The sequence below is a fragment of the Mustelus asterias genome, chromosome 19 (genome assembly GCF_964213995.1).
Source record: "Mustelus asterias chromosome 19, sMusAst1.hap1.1, whole genome shotgun sequence".
NCBI classification, from domain to species: domain Eukaryota; kingdom Metazoa; phylum Chordata; class Chondrichthyes; order Carcharhiniformes; family Triakidae; genus Mustelus; species Mustelus asterias.
This window is the reverse complement of record NC_135819.1, coordinates 27,460,445-27,476,610: the sequence shown is the minus strand read 5'-3', so window position 1 is coordinate 27,476,610 and position 16,166 is coordinate 27,460,445. Positions and strand designations below refer to the sequence as shown.

At 49.6% G+C, this 16,166-nt stretch overlaps 1 protein-coding gene across 1 annotated transcript in view; it reads left to right on the top strand.

Annotated features, from left to right (window-relative positions):
• The window catches only part of LOC144507661 (cilia- and flagella-associated protein 54-like), a 191,603-nt gene that overhangs the window by 103,547 nt on the left and 71,890 nt on the right, over positions 1–16,166 (top strand). The window contains exon 18 of the mRNA XM_078234818.1: positions 272–427. Coding sequence (XP_078090944.1) covers positions 272–427 — 156 coding nt within the window. The remainder of the gene's footprint in view (positions 1–271; positions 428–16,166) is intronic.

The following is a 16,166-nucleotide window of genomic DNA, read 5'->3' as shown; positions in this document are numbered from 1 at the left end:
ACTTCCATCTTCTTGGTGTCATTGGCAAGTTTAACCAAATTTAATCCCTCCACCCAAGGCATTGATAGAAATCGTATTGTTGAGGCCTCCACTGATCCCTGTGTCACTCCACTCGTTGCAACTGTAGTTCTTCTTAGCTGTATCCTTAAAATAATGGAATTACGATCAGCATGATTTCAGAATGTTGGCTTTCAGTACAGCTTACTCAGCTCCTTCAGTGTATTTTATATACAGTGAATTTAACAGCTTTCCTTTTCTCTTCCCACATCAGGTAGTGCTTCAGCACAACTGACAGTATGTTCGATTGAAAGATGGTGCCAATCATCATGGCAAGAATCACTTTTCTGTTTCAACACTGGTCTTGAGCTTTGTAAAAAAGCAGCATTCAGAGAAAGTGATTTAGAAACGGACTTCCTGTTTCAAAAAGGTATGCAACCTACATATCCATAAGACACAGGAGCAGAATGAGGCCACTTGGCCCATCGAGTCTGTTCCACCATTCAATCATGGCTGATATTTTTCTCATCCCCATTCTCCTGCCTTTTCCCCATAACCCCTGATCCGCTTATTAATCAAGAACCTATCTATCTCTGTCTTAAAGACACTCAATGACCTGACCTCCATAGCCTTCTGTGGCAAAGAGTTCCACAGATTCACCACTCTCTGGCTGAAGAAATTCCTCCTCATCTCTGTTTTAAAGGATCGTCCCTTTAGCCTGAGGTTGTGCCCTCTGGTTCTAGTTTTTCCAACCAGTGGAAACATCCTCTCCATGTCCACTCTATCCAGGCCTCACAGTATCCTGTAAGTTTCAATAAGATCCCCCCTCATCCTTCTAAATTCCAATGAATACAGACCCAGAGACCTCAACTGTTCCTCATATGACAAGCTCTTCATTCCAGCGATCATTCTTGTGAACCTCCTCTGGACCCTTTCCAAGGCCAGCACATCCATCCTTAGATATGGGGCCCAAAACTGCTCACAATACTCCAAATGGGGTCTGACCAGAGTCTTATACAGCCTCAGAAGTACATCATTAACATGTCTTGTCAATGTATATTGTAATGAACATATTTGGATTTCGCTTTCGATCAGCCTTTTCAGATGGTGTTGAGTTACATATTCAATGAAAACTCATTTAGCAATCATAGAATCCCTACAGTGCAGAAGGGGGCCATTTGGCCATCGCGTCTACACCGACTCCCTTACCCAGGGTCTTACCCAGAAGGAAGCAATTTACCAGGCCCAACCCCCACCCTATCCCCGTAACCCTGCCCATTTACCATGGCTAATCCTCCTAACCGAGACATCTTGGGATACTAAGAGGCAAATTATCATGGCGAATGCACCTAACCAGCACGTCTTTTGGACTGGAAGGAAATTGAAGCACCTGGAGGAAACGCACGCAGACACGGAGAGAACGTAAAAACTCCACACAGGCAAGGACAGAATCAAACCAGGTGCTGTGATGCAGCTGTGCTAACCACTGTGCTGCCCTGATTCCCTGATTCAGCATTTGCAGCCGAGTGTGGTGTTTGTAAAATTGATGTGGAGATGCCGGCGTTGAACTGGGGTAAATACAGTAAGAGTTTTAACAACACCAGGTTAAAGTCCAACAGGTTTATTTGGTAGCAAATGCCATTAGCTTTCGGAGCACTGCTCCTTCGTCAGATGGTTTCCACTCCATCTGACGAAGGAGCAGCGCTCCGAAAGCGAATGGCATTTGCGACCAAATAAACCTGTTGGACTTTAACCTGATGTTGTTAGAATTCTTACTGTTTGTAAAATTGCCAGTGTTGGCTGTGAAAATGTATAAATTTTCTGTTCCAAGGTAGACTAGCTTGCAGTCTTGCTCAACAGAAATAGAGATTAGGTGCAGAGGTTGGATTTCGCTAACTTTCAGTCATGTACTTTAATAACTAAAATTCAACGGGCTCATAAATGGCCCTCAGTAATCAGCACACACAAAACTAAGCACACACACAGCAATGACCACACGCACAGCAATATCCACACACACAGCAATAACCACAGACACAGAGCAATAACCACACACACACAATAACCCCACACACCGCAATAACCACAGACACAGAGCAATAACCACAGACACAGAGCAATAACCACAGACACAGAGCAATAACCACACACACAACAATAACCCCACACACAACAATAACCCCACACACAACAATAACCCCACACACCGCAATAACCACGCACAAAAGAATAACCACACTCACAGCAATAACCACACACACAACCACACACACAGCAATAACCACACACACAGCATTAACCACACACGCACAGAGCAATAACCACACGCACAGAGCAACAACCACACACACAACAACAACCACACACACAGCAATAACCACAAACACAGCAATAACCACACACACACAACAATAACCCCACACACAGCAATAACCACACACACAGCAAGAACCACACACGCAGCAATAACCACACACACAGCAATAACCACACACACAGAGCAATAACCCACACACAGCAATAACCACACACACACAGCAATAACCACACAGACAGAGCAATACTCACACACACACCGCAATAGCCACACACACAGCAATAGCCACGCACACAGCAATAACCACACACACACCGCAATAACCACACACACAGAGCAATAACCACACACACAGCAATAACCACACACACAGCAATAACCACACACACAGCAATAGCCACACACACAGCAATAACCACACACACAGCAATAACCACACACACAGAGCAATAACCACACACACAGCAATAACCACACACACACAGCAATAACCACACACACAGCAATGACCACACACACAGCATTAACCACACACGCACAGAGCAATAACCCACACACAGAGCAATAACCCACACACAGCAATAACCACACACACAGAGCAATAACCCACACACAGAACAATAACCCACACACAGCAATAACCACACACACAACAACCACACACACAGCAATGACCACACACACAGCATTAACCACACACGCACAGAGCAATAACTACAAACACAGCAATAACCACACCCACAGCAATAACCACACACACAGCAATAACCACACACACAGCAATAACCACACACACAGAGCAATAACCACACACACACAATAACCCCACACACCGCAATAACCACAGACACAGAGCAATAACCACACACACAGAGCAATAACCACAGACACAGCAATAACCACACACACACAACAATAACCCCACACACCGCAATAACCACGCACAAAAGAATAACCACACTCACAGCAATAACCACACACACAACCACACACACAGCAATAACCACACACACAGCATTAACCACACACGCACAGAGCAATAACCACACGCACAGAGCAACAACCACACACACAACAACAACCACACACACAGCAATAACCACACACACAGCAATAACCACATACACACAACAATAACCCCACGCACAGCAATAACCACACACACAGCAAGAACCACACACGCAGCAATAACCACACACACAGCAATAACCACACACACAGCAAGAACCACACACGCAGCAATAACCACACACACAGAGCAATAACGACACACACTGAGCAATAACCACACACACAGCAATAACCACACACGCACAGAGCAATAACCCACACACAGAGCAATAACCCACACACAGCAATAACCACACACACAGAGCAATAACCCACACACAGAGCAATAACCCACACACAGCAATAACCACTCACACAGCAATGACCACACACACAGCATTAACCACACACGCACAGAGCAATAACTACAAACACAGCAATAACCGCACACACAGCAATAACCACACACACAGCAATAACCACACACACAGCAATAACCACACACACAGCAATAACCACACACACAGCAATAACCACACACAGAGCAATAACCACACACACAGCAATAACCACACACACAGAGCAATAACCCACACACAGCAATAACCACACACACAACGACCACACACACAGCATTAACCACACACGCACAGAGCAATAACTACAAACACAGCAATAACCACACACACAACAACCACACACACAGCAATAACTACACACACACAGCAATAACCACACACACAGAGCAATAACCCACACACAGCAATAACCACACACACACAGCAATAACCACACAGACAGAGCAATACTCACACACACACCGCAATAGCCACACACACCGCAATAGCCACACACACAGCAATAGCCACACACACAGCAATAACCACACACACAGCAATAACCACACACACACACAGCAATAACCACACACACAGAGCAATAACCACACACACAGAGCAATAACCACAGACACAGCAATAACCACACACACAGCAATAACCACACACACTGAGCAATAACCACATTCACAACAATAACCACACACACAGCAATAACCACACAGACAGAGCAATAACCACACACACAGCAATAACCACACACACAGCAGTAACCACAGACACACAGCAATAACCACACACACAGCAATAACCACACACAGAAATTTGTCTGGCCTGCCCAAGTCTTCAGTGCGTCTGTTAATTGTATCGCCTTCTCAAACCTACCCATATGACTCTGGCAGGTTCAAATTGTAGCAGTGCAATGACTTCAGATGCAGAAAGGCTGCGACCAGCTAATGTTAGTGCTGGAAATTATGGGGCTGATTCTCCCTAAAGTGCTGAACTGGCGAGAAAACTTCTTCTCGATCACAACTGTTCTTTCAGTTCAACTTCAGACCTGAATCTCCCTAGTCTGTGCACTGCAGAGTCACAATAGTGAATCTCATTTAAATGCCAGGGTAGTGGGGCCTATTCATGGCAGAGTTTGACTGCTCCGGAACTCCATGCATGTGCAGTGGCCGCGATCTGTCAGTCTCCCCATTTGCTGGCCAGCTTCGTCGCTGGCCAGCCCGGGACCCCCGCAGTGCTGCCCCTCCAACCCCCCCACACGGCATCATCGCGACCCTCGCAAGCATTCCCGGGCCAGCCCCAACCTCCCTCCACCAAACCCCCTGTCTAAGAGCGTCCCTGTGGTGAACCATAGATGGTTACCACTATGGGTACTTGTACATATGTTACTCTTGTTACTGTTGGGGTTAGGGTTTGGGTGTTCCACCTGTTATTATTGTTTATGTGGTACACTCCGTTCGGCTCCGCCTTCTTACAGGAGTATAAAGGTCACTGCTACTTCCTAGTAGCCCTTAGTCTGGGATAGTATTGTTAAGTAGTGTGCTCCAATCTTGTTGTGAATAAAAGCCTTTATTCCCGGGTACGTCCTAGCCTCCCGTGTGAATCAATCGCGCATCAATTTTATTCACAACAAAATACTGAAAATTTTGTTCGAAGAAAAAAAAATGGAGCAGATGCTAAAGCCCGATCAGCTAACCTTGGATCCGCGTGCCGCTGGGGCGTCGAATACTTTCGACCATTGGTTGAAGTGCTTCGAGGATTACGTTGAGGCCTCGACAGCAGTCCAGTCCGACGCCGACAGATTGCGGGTCCTCCACGCCAGGGTGAGCGACACTGTGTATGCAACAATTCGCGATTCCCAAAATTACAAAGATGCTATCGAATTACTCAAGAAGCTGTATAATAAACAGCCAAACGAAATTCATGCTCGTCACCTATTAGCCACTCGATGGCGGCAGCCCGGCGAAACTACGGGACAGTACCTGCGCGAACTTCAACAGCTAGCCAGAGCCTGCAACTGCAAGGAGGTGTCGGCTACTCAATACACCAACGACCTTATTCGGGACGCGTTCGTGGCGGGAATCGGCTCATAATATATTCGCCTGCGGCTGCTAGAGCAGGGTAACCTGGACCTGGCTAAGACGGTAGAATTGGCCGATGCAATGAAAACGGCCTCCAGAAGTCTCGAAACCTACCCCACCGACCAGCGTGGCAAGCACAGCCACCACCTCAACTGTACTCGGCGGCTCCTCGGAACTGCGCGATAATGCTCCCAACTTCAGACCTGACGGCTGCGGCAGCTCCTGGAGGCCCACGGTGCAATTTCTGCAGATTGGCGAAGCATCCTTGCCAGAGATGTCCGGCCAGGATGGTGTTTTGCTCCGCCTGTGGAAAGAAAGGGCACTATGCAAAAGTGTGCCGAGCAAAGACCCCTTCCAAGCCCAGCAGTGCTGCGTGTGACTCCCCAGGATCCATCTCCTCGTCTCCAGCCTCGTCGATGTCTTCAGCCACGTGCGATCCATGGGCGCCGCCATTTCCTATGATGACGACGCAAGCCACGTGCGACCTGCGGGTGCCGCCGTTTTCAACATCATCGACCACGTGTGATTCATGGGCGCAGCCACTTTGGTCGACACCGGCCGCAGAAGACCAGCAGGGGTCCTCGTCGTCGGCTATCTCAGCTGCCTGCAGTTACGGTCGGGATCCAACAGTGGCGTCAATCATCCTGGACCAGGCCAAGCCTCACAGACTCGACAAGTCCATGATGGACATAGAGGTAAACGGGCGCCTGGCGCATTGCCTGTTTGACAGCGGGAGCACAGAGAGCTTCATCCATCCAGATACAGTGAAACGGTGCACTCTCCGTGTGCAAACTGTCAGGCAGACAATCTCCATGGCATCGAGGTCCCGATCTGTCCTTCGTTCTTGGGAGCTGTGTGGTAACCTTAACGGTGCGGGGCACAGTCTACGAGAACTTCAGGCTCCTCGTGTTACCGCACCTTTGCACTCCGGTACTCCTGGGGCTAGACTTTATGGTCCACCTGAAGAGTGTGACCCTGCAGTACGATGGGCCACTCCCTCCACTTTCAGTGGGAGAACAGCAGCCTCCAAATTGTCCAGCGCACTCCACATGCTGCCTCTCAACACTCAAAATTACCCCGCCTTCCCTATTCGAAAATCTCGTGCCAGGCTGCAAGCCCATCGCGACTAAAAGCAGGCGTTACAGCACTGAGGATTGGATCTTTATTAGATCTGAGGTTCAGCGACTCCTCAGGGAAGGAGTCATTCAACCTAGCACTAGCCCATGGAGAGCACAAGTCGTGGTGGTTAAGACTGGAGACAAGTCCCGGATGGTCATAGACTATAGTCAGACCATTAATAGGTACACGCAGCTGGACGCGTACCCTCTCCTGCGCATATCTGACATGGTCAACCAGATTGCGCAGTACCGGGTGTTCTCCACCATCGACTTGAAGTCAGCCTACCACCAGCTCCCCATTCGCCCAGAGGACCGGAAATACACAGCCTTTGAGGCGGATGGCCGCCTCTACCACTTTTTAAGAGTCCCTTTCGGCGTCACTAATGGGGTCTCGGTATTCCAGCGTGAGATGGACCGAATGGTGGACCAAAACGGGCTACGGGCTACCTTCCCGTACCTGGACAACGTCACTATCTGCGGCCATGATCAGCAGGACCACGACGCAAACCTCCAGAAGTTTTTACGCACTGCGTCTCTCCTGAACCTGACCTATAACAGGGAGAAGTGCGTATTTAGCAAGCACCGCCTAGCAATCCTCGGATACGTGGTGGAAAACGGGGTCATCGGCCCCGATCCAGACCGTATGCGTCCCCTCCTTGAACTTCCCCTACCCACTAGCATCAAAGCACTGAGAAGATGTTTAGGCTTCTTCTCATACTATGCACAGTGGGTCCCCAATTACGCGGACAAAGCCCGTCCGCTCATAAAATCTACCTCTTTTCCCCTGACAGCAGAGGCTCGCCTGGCCTTTGCAGGGAGAAAAGCCGACATCGCGAAAGCCACGATGCACGCTGTTGATGAGTCCATCCCTTTTCAAGTGGAGAGTGATGCATCTGATTTCGCCCTGGCCGCCACACTTAACCAGGCGGGCAGGCCCGTCGCCTTTTTCTCTCGCACCCTCCAAGGCCCTGAAATTCGGCACTCCTCTGTGGAGAAAGAGGCTCAGGCCATTGTGGAGGCCGTACGGCTGGCAAACGGTTTACCCTGCTCACGGACCAGCGGTCCGTGGCCTTCATGTTCAACAACACGTTAAAGGGAAAAATTAAGAATGATAAAATCTTGAGGTGGAGAATCGAACTCTCCACCTACAACTATGATATCATGTACCGTCCGGGGAAGCTCAATGAGCCCTCAGATGCCCTGTCGCGTGGAACATGTGCCAGTGTGCAGGAGGACCGGTTACAGGCCCTCCACAATGATCTCTGCCATCCGGGGATCACTCGGTTTTTCCATTTTGTAAAGGCTCGGAATCTGCCCTACTCCATAGAGGATGTCAGGTCGATAACTCGAAGCTGCCAGGTTTGTGCAGAGTGCAAGCCGCACTTCTACCGGCCTGACAGGGCACACCTCATTAAGGCCACTCGCCCTTTTGAACGACTGAGTGTCGACTCCAAGGGGCCCTTCCTTCGACAGATCGGAATGTGTATTTCCTCAACGTGGTTGACGAATACTCCCGATTCCCCTTTGCCATCCCCTGTTCTGAGATGTTCTCTGCCACAGTCATCAAAGCCCTGCGGAGTCTTTTTACCCTGTTCGGCTACCCCAGTTATATCCACAGTGATAGTGGTTCGTCGTTTATGAGCGACGACTTGAGGCAATACCTGCTCTCTAAGGGAATTGCCTCAAGTAGGACTACGAGTTACAACCCCAGGGGTAACGGACAGGTCGAGAGAGAAAACGCTACAGTCTGGAAGGCTGTTTTACTGGCGCTAAGGTCTAGGGGTCTTCCAGTCACCCGTTGGCAAGAGGTACTTTCTGATGCGCTCCATTCAATCCGGTCCCTCCTGTGTACGGCAACCAACGCTACCCCACATGAGCGGATGTTTACCTTCCCTAGGAAGTCTTCCTCTGGGACCTCACTGCCATCTTGGTTGACGTACTCAGGACCTGTCCACCTGCGGCGGCATGTTAGGGCCCGCAAGTCCGACCCTTTGGTTGAACAGGTCCATCTCCTCCACGCCAACTCTCAATATGCCTATGTGGCATATCCTGACGGGCGAGAGGACACGGTCTCTATCAGAGACCTGGCGCCTGCAGGGGACCTGGAAACCCCCGTCACTCCCGCACCCCTGGTTAGGATTCCTTTGCCCATTCTCTCCCCTCCTGACACGGCGCGGGCAGCATCGGGACCTCAACTTAATCCTCTTACTCCCGTGTGCAGCTTGCCTGAGTCCAGGAGATTGTCGCCACCTCGAGGTCCACAGGCGTGAGAGGAACTGGAGGAGTCACTGGACACCACCTCGGAGAGAGGGTCGTCACCACAGTCACCAGAACCGGCACTGGAGCCAGTGCTGCGGAGGTCGCAGAGACGGTGCGGACCCCCGATACGGCTGAACTTGTGAACATATGGACAGTTCGTATTGTCTCTTACCCCACCGGCCTTTGTTTTTAAAGGAGGGATGAATGTGGTGAACCATAGATGGTTACCACTATGGGTACTTGTACATATGTTACTCTTGTTACTGTTGGGGTTAGGGTTTGGGTGTTCCACCTGTTATTATTGTTTATGTGGTACACTCCGTTCGGCTCCGCCTTCTTACAGGAGTATAAAGGTCACTGCTACTTCCTAGTAGCCCTTAGTCTGGGATAATATTGTTAAGCAGTGTGCTCTATTCTTGTTGTGAATAAAAGCCTTTATTCCCGGGTACGTCCTCGCCTCCCGTGTGAATCAATCGCGCATCAGTCCCGATGTCCAGCCCCCCCCCCCCCCCCCCCCCACCACCTCACCCCACTGACTCCCCCCTGGAGGCAGACCTCTGATGGGAGGCAGATCCCCCTCCCCCCCAGCAGACCACCACCCTCCCCAGCCCGCCCCGATCGCTGGCCTCCCTCCAGCCCAGACCGATCCTATCTGCAGAGTGGCAGCTGGACCCCCCGATCACCCCCCCACACTTCGCCCACAATAGGCCCCGCCCCCTTGGCACTCTCCGATGCCCAGTGGGCAGTGCCAAGGTGCCCCCGGGCATGGGCATTTTGCTCCTTGGTCAGTGCCAGGGGTACAGGCAGGCTCTGCCAGGGTGCCCATGCCTAATGGGCACCATTCCCCCCCCTCCCCACTGCCTAACACCCTGGGGGGCCCCGATTGTCCCCCTTCATTCCGGCGGGGTCTAATGCTAGTTCCCCGAACATGGGGACCTACCCTAAACCCCGCTGTAGTTAGGGTGGGAGATGCTATTGGGCCTGGAGAATTCTGTGCCGGGCCTGATAATGACGTTTAAAATACATTAAAAATAGATTTAAATCACTTGCCTCTCTTCCTGCCGATTTCCAGCACAGTCCCGACTGCAACTGTTCTCTGGCTGTGGGAGATAAGCACGCGTCGGGAACACATGCGCAAATCCCGCAAAATGGCCGATATGCGATTTTTCCCTCTCGACACGCAAAAAACATGCGCATCGGGATGAGAGAATCGCCCCGTGTAATACTATTCCATTCATCTTTCAACAATATTTTTAAAACCATTTTAGTAATGCTGGATGATGAAAAGTGAAATTATTCGAGAGCACCTTCAGATATGAAAAATAAAACCTTATTGTTATAAAGCTTATTTCAGAAAAAATGAGAGCTGGAACTACAGGCCAGTTTGTTTCATATCAATCATTGGGAAAGCTCTGAAATGTATGACTTAAAAAAGGCTTAAAAATGCACTTCGCAAAGCAGGGTATCATTAGAACAAGTCAACATGCCAGCAAGGACAGAAGATTTGGCACTCAGCCAAGCCTCTCTTCACTGCAAATGGACCAGAGAATCCCCCTGGCATGAAATGCCGGTGAATCCTGCCCAGAATGAATGTCTCAGGGCTGTGACATTTCATCAGAACTTAAAACACTCAGAAATGTTCCAAGTCTTGAGCAAGTGAAAGGATGGGGAAAATAACGAAAGGGAAGGTCTGTGATAGGCTGCAGGACAGAGAGGTGAAATAAGCAAGGCCAAAATGAGTGATATTGGGACAAGTAAAGAAACAGCCCATGTGTCTTGGGAAGGTGTGAATGGCAGAATCCTTAGTACCTGCCATTCAAATAAAGGAAATAAGGGAGAATCCAGAGAGAGAAAGAAACAAAACAACAAAGAGAAGGAAACAAAATGGGAGCAGAAGGTCTGGTGTAAAATTGTTGAACTCAGTATTGAGTTCAGAAGCCTATAATGTGCACAGCTGCAGTCGAAAGGTGAGTGCTGTTCATCGGAACATTGTAATAGGACAAACACTGAAAGGTCAGTTTGAGAGCAAGGTCACCAATATTCTCCCTCCCTCTGATCCCTTACCTTCCCTTGACCTTTCGATTTCGATTTCAGTGTGAAATTGGCCATCTCAATTTCACTAGAACCATTTCCCCAGAACCTTCAACACCTCTTCTCTAAAGTCCAAACCTAACTTTGCCATCTAAGTTGCTGATAAGGATGATGTTGTCTGACAAACCAACTTCTGCACAACAGAAGACAAATATCCCCATTTTCTCCCCTTTGCATGGTCCATCTCCAACTTTCCTTCCCCTTGCTTTAAGATCTCTTTCCATTTCTGGTAATAGGCTATCAACAAATATTCACTACAAGCCCATTGACTCCAACACCTACCTTGACTACACTTCCGCACCAACACTTCCTGTAATGATCCTATTCCATTTTCCCCGTTTCTCCATTTCCGTCTGTTCAGATGAAGCAACCTTCCACATTTGCATTTCCAATATATACTCCTTTCGAACAACCAAGGATTTGTCTCCCCACCATGGTTGAAAGGGACAAGACTGTGTTGCTCTCATTCCTACCTCTCCCTACCAATTTTCATATTCAGTAGATCAAACCTCTGCCATGTCTGCCAGTTGTGGCATAATGCCACCCTCAAAACAAAGAACAAAGAAAATTACAGCACAGGAACAGGCCCTTCGGCCCTCCAAGCCTGCACCGACCATGCTTTGCTTTCTGTTTCAAAATTCTGAGGGGGCTGTTACATCTGTGACAGACTGGCCTGCTCTCATTCACCTCCCAACGTCCCTTTCCTTTCCTACAACACCTTCTTAGAACATAGAAAAAATACAGCACAAACAGGCCCTTCGGCCCACAAGTTGCGCCGGCCATGTCCCTACCTACCTAGGCTTATATATAGGCTTACCTATAACCCTCAATCCTATTCAGTCCCATGTACTCATCCAGAAGTCTCTTAAAAGACCCTACCGAGTTTGCCTCCACCACCACTGACGGCAGCCGATTCCACTCACCCAGCACCCTCTGAGTGAAAAACTTACCCCTGACATCTCCTCTGTACCTACTCCCCACCACCTTAAACTTGTGTCCTCTCGTAGCAAACATTTCAGCCCTGGGAAAAAGCCTCCGAGAATCCACCCGATCTATACCTCTCAACATCTTCTACACCTCTATCAGGTCACCTCTCATCCTTCGTCTCTCCAAGGAGAAAAGACCGAGCTCCCTCAACCTATCCTCATAAGGCATGCCAACCAATCCAGGCAACATCCTTGTAAATCTTCTCTGCACCCTTTCAACCATTTCCACATCCCTCCTGTAATGAGGCGACCAGAACTGAGCACAGTACTTCAAGTGGGGTCTGACGAGGGTCTTATCTGCATCCTTATCTCCCGACTCCTAAACTCAATCCCTCGATTGATGAAGGCCAGCACACCATACGCCTTCTTGACCACCTCCTCTACCTGCGAGGCCGATTTAAGAGTCCTATGGACCCGGACCCCAAGGTCCTTCTGATCCTCTCCACTGCTAAGAGTCTTACCCTTGATATTATACTCCTTCATCCCATTTGACCTGCCAAAATGGACCACTACACATTTATACGGGCTGAAGTCCTTCTGCCACTTCTCTGCCCAGTCTTGCATCCTATCTATGTCACGCTGCAGCTTCTGACATCCCTCCAACCTATCCACAACACCACCAACCTTCGTGTCGTCGGCAAACTTACCAACCCATCCTTCCACTTCCTCATCCAGGTCATTTATGAAAATGACAAACAGCAAGGGTCCCAGAACAGATCCCTGGGGCACTCCACTGGTGACCGACCTCCATTTAGAAAAAGACCCATCTACAACCACTCTCTGCCTTCTGTAGGCAAGATGTGGATGCAAGATGCGTCAACACCAAATTCATCAGCCGCACTCACAAGACAGCCCCGAACATCACCCAAGCACAACGTAACGCCATCCACGCTCTCAAGACCAACCGCAACATTGTCATCAAACCAGCAGACAAAGGAGGGGCCATCGTCATACTGAACAGAACAGATTACTGCAAAGAAGTGTACCGACAACTCAACAACGAGGAACACTACAGACAGTTACCTGCAGATCCGACCAAAGAACACACCCGTCAACTCAACACTCTGATCAAGACCTTTGATCCGGACCTTCAGAACACCCTCCGTGCTCTCATCCCACGTACTCCCCGCGTTGGAGATCTCTACTGCCTCCCGAAGATACACAAGGCAAACACACCCGGCCGTCCCATCGTATCGGGCAATGGGACCCTATGCGAGAACCTCTCCGGCTATGTCGAGGGCATCCTGAAACCCATTGTACAAAGAACCCCCAGCTTTTGTCGCGACACGACGGACTTCCTACAGAAACTCGGCACACATGGAGCAGTTGAACCAGGAGTGCTCCTCGTCACAATGGATGTCTCGGCACTCTACACCAGCATCCCCCATGACGATGGCATTGCTGCAACGGCCTCAGTGCTCAGCGCCAACAACTGCCAGTTTCCAGATGCAACTTTACATCTCATCCACTTCATCCTGGACCACAATATCTTCACCTTCAACAACCAGTTCTTCATCCAGACACACGGAACAGCCATGGGGACCAAATTTGCACCTCAATATGCCAACATCTTCATGCACAGGTTCGAACAAGACTTCTTCACCGCACGGGACCTTCAACCGATGCTATACACTAGATACATCGATGACATTTTCTTCCTTTGGACTCATGGTGAACAATCACTGAAACAACTCTATGATGACATCAACAAGTTCCATCCCACCATCAGGCTCACCATAGACTACTCTCCGGAATCGGTTGCATTCTTGGACACGCGCATCTCCATTAAGGACGGTCACCTCAGCACCTCACTGTACCGCAAGCCCACGGATAACCTCACGATGCTCCACTTCTCCAGCTTCCACCCTAAACACGTTAAAGAAGCCATCCCCTACGGACAAGCCCTCCGTATACACAGGATCTGCTCGGATGAGGAGGATCGCAACAGACACCTCCAGACGCTGAAAGGTGCCCTCATAAGAACAGGATATGGCGCTAGACTCATTGATCAACAGTTCCAACGCGCCACAGCGAAAAACCGCACCGACCTCCTCAGAAGACAAACACGGGACACAGTGGACAGAGTACCCTTCGTTGTCCAGTACTTCCCCAGAGCGGAGAAGCTACGGCATCTCCTCCGGAGCCTTCAACATGTCATTGATGAAGACGAACATCTCGCCAAGGCCATCCCCACACCCCCACTTCTTGCCTTCAAACAACCGCACAACCTCAAACAGACCATTGTCCGCAGCAAACTACCCAGCCTTCAGGAGAACAGTGACCAAGACACCACACAACCCTGCCACAGCAACCTCTGCAAGACGTGCCGGATCATCGACACAGATGCCATCATCTCACGTGAGAACACCATCCACCAGGTACACGGTACATACTCTTGCAACTCGGCCAACGTTGTCTACCTGATACGCTGCAAGAAAGGATGTCCCGAGGCATGGTACATTGGGGAAACTATGCAGACGCTGCGACAACGGATGAATGAACACCGCTCGACAATCACCAGGCAAGACTGTTCTCTTCCTGTTGGGGAGCACTTCAGCGGTCACGGGCATTCGGCCTCTGATATTCGGGTAAGCGTTCTCCAAGGCGGCCTTCGCGACACACGACAGCGCAGAGTCGCTGAGCAGAAACTGATAGCCAAGTTCCGCACACACGTGGATGGCCTCAACCGGGATATTGGGTTCATGTCACACTATTTGTAATGCCCACAGTTGCGTGGACCTGCAGAGTTTCACTGGCTGTCTTTTTTTTTATAGAAACCCTACAGTGCAGAAGGAGGCCATTCGGCCCATCGAGTCTGCACCGACCACAATCCCACCCAGGCCCTACCCCCACATATTTACCCGCTAATCCCTCTAACCTACACATCAGGACTCTAAGGGGCAATTTTTAACCTGGCCAATCAACCTAACCCGCACATCTTTGGACTGTGGGAGGAAACCGGAGCACCCGGAGGAAACCCACGCAGACACGAGGAAAATGTGCAAACTCCACACAGACAGTGACCCGAGCCGGGAATCGAACCCAGGACCCTGGAGCTGTGAAGCAGCAGTGCTAACCACTGTGCTACCGTGCCGCCCTGTCTGGAGACAATACACATCTTTTTAGCCTGTCTTGATGCTCTCTCCACTCCCATTGTTTTGTTTCTTAAAGACTTGATTAGTTGTAAGTATTCGGATTCCAACCATTATTCATGTAAATTGAGTCTGTGTCTTTATAAACTCTGTTTGTGAACAGAATTCCCACTCACCTGAAGAAGGGGCTTAGAGCTTCGAAAGCTTGTGTGGCTTTTGCTACCAAATAAACCTGTTGGACTTTAACTTGGTGTTGTTAAACTTCTTTCTGTAGGCAAGCCAGTTCTGGATCCACAAGGCAACAGCCCCTTGGATCCCATGCCCTCTCACTTTTTCGAGAAGTCTTGCATGGGGGACATTATCGAACGCCTTGCTCAAGTCCATGTAAACCACATCTACCGCTTTTCCTTCATCAATGTGTTAAGTCACATTTTCAAAGAACTCCACCAGGCTCGTAAGGCACGATTTGCCTTTGACAAAGCCGTGCTGACTACTTTTAAGCATACTAAACTTCTCTAAATGTTCATAAATCCTGTCCCTCAGGATCTTCTCCATCAACTTACCAACCAATGAGGTTAGACTCACTGGTCGGTAATTTCCTGGGCTATCCCTATTCCCTTTCTTGAATATAGGAACCACATCCGCAATCCTCCAATCCTCCGGAACCTCTCCCGTCTCCATCGATGATGGAAAGATCATCGCCAGAGGCTCTGCAATCTCTTCCCTCGTCTCCCACAGTAACCTGGGGTACACCCCATCCGGTCCCGGCGAATTATCTATCTTGATGCTATTCAAAATTTCCAACACATCCTCTTTCTTAATGTCCAC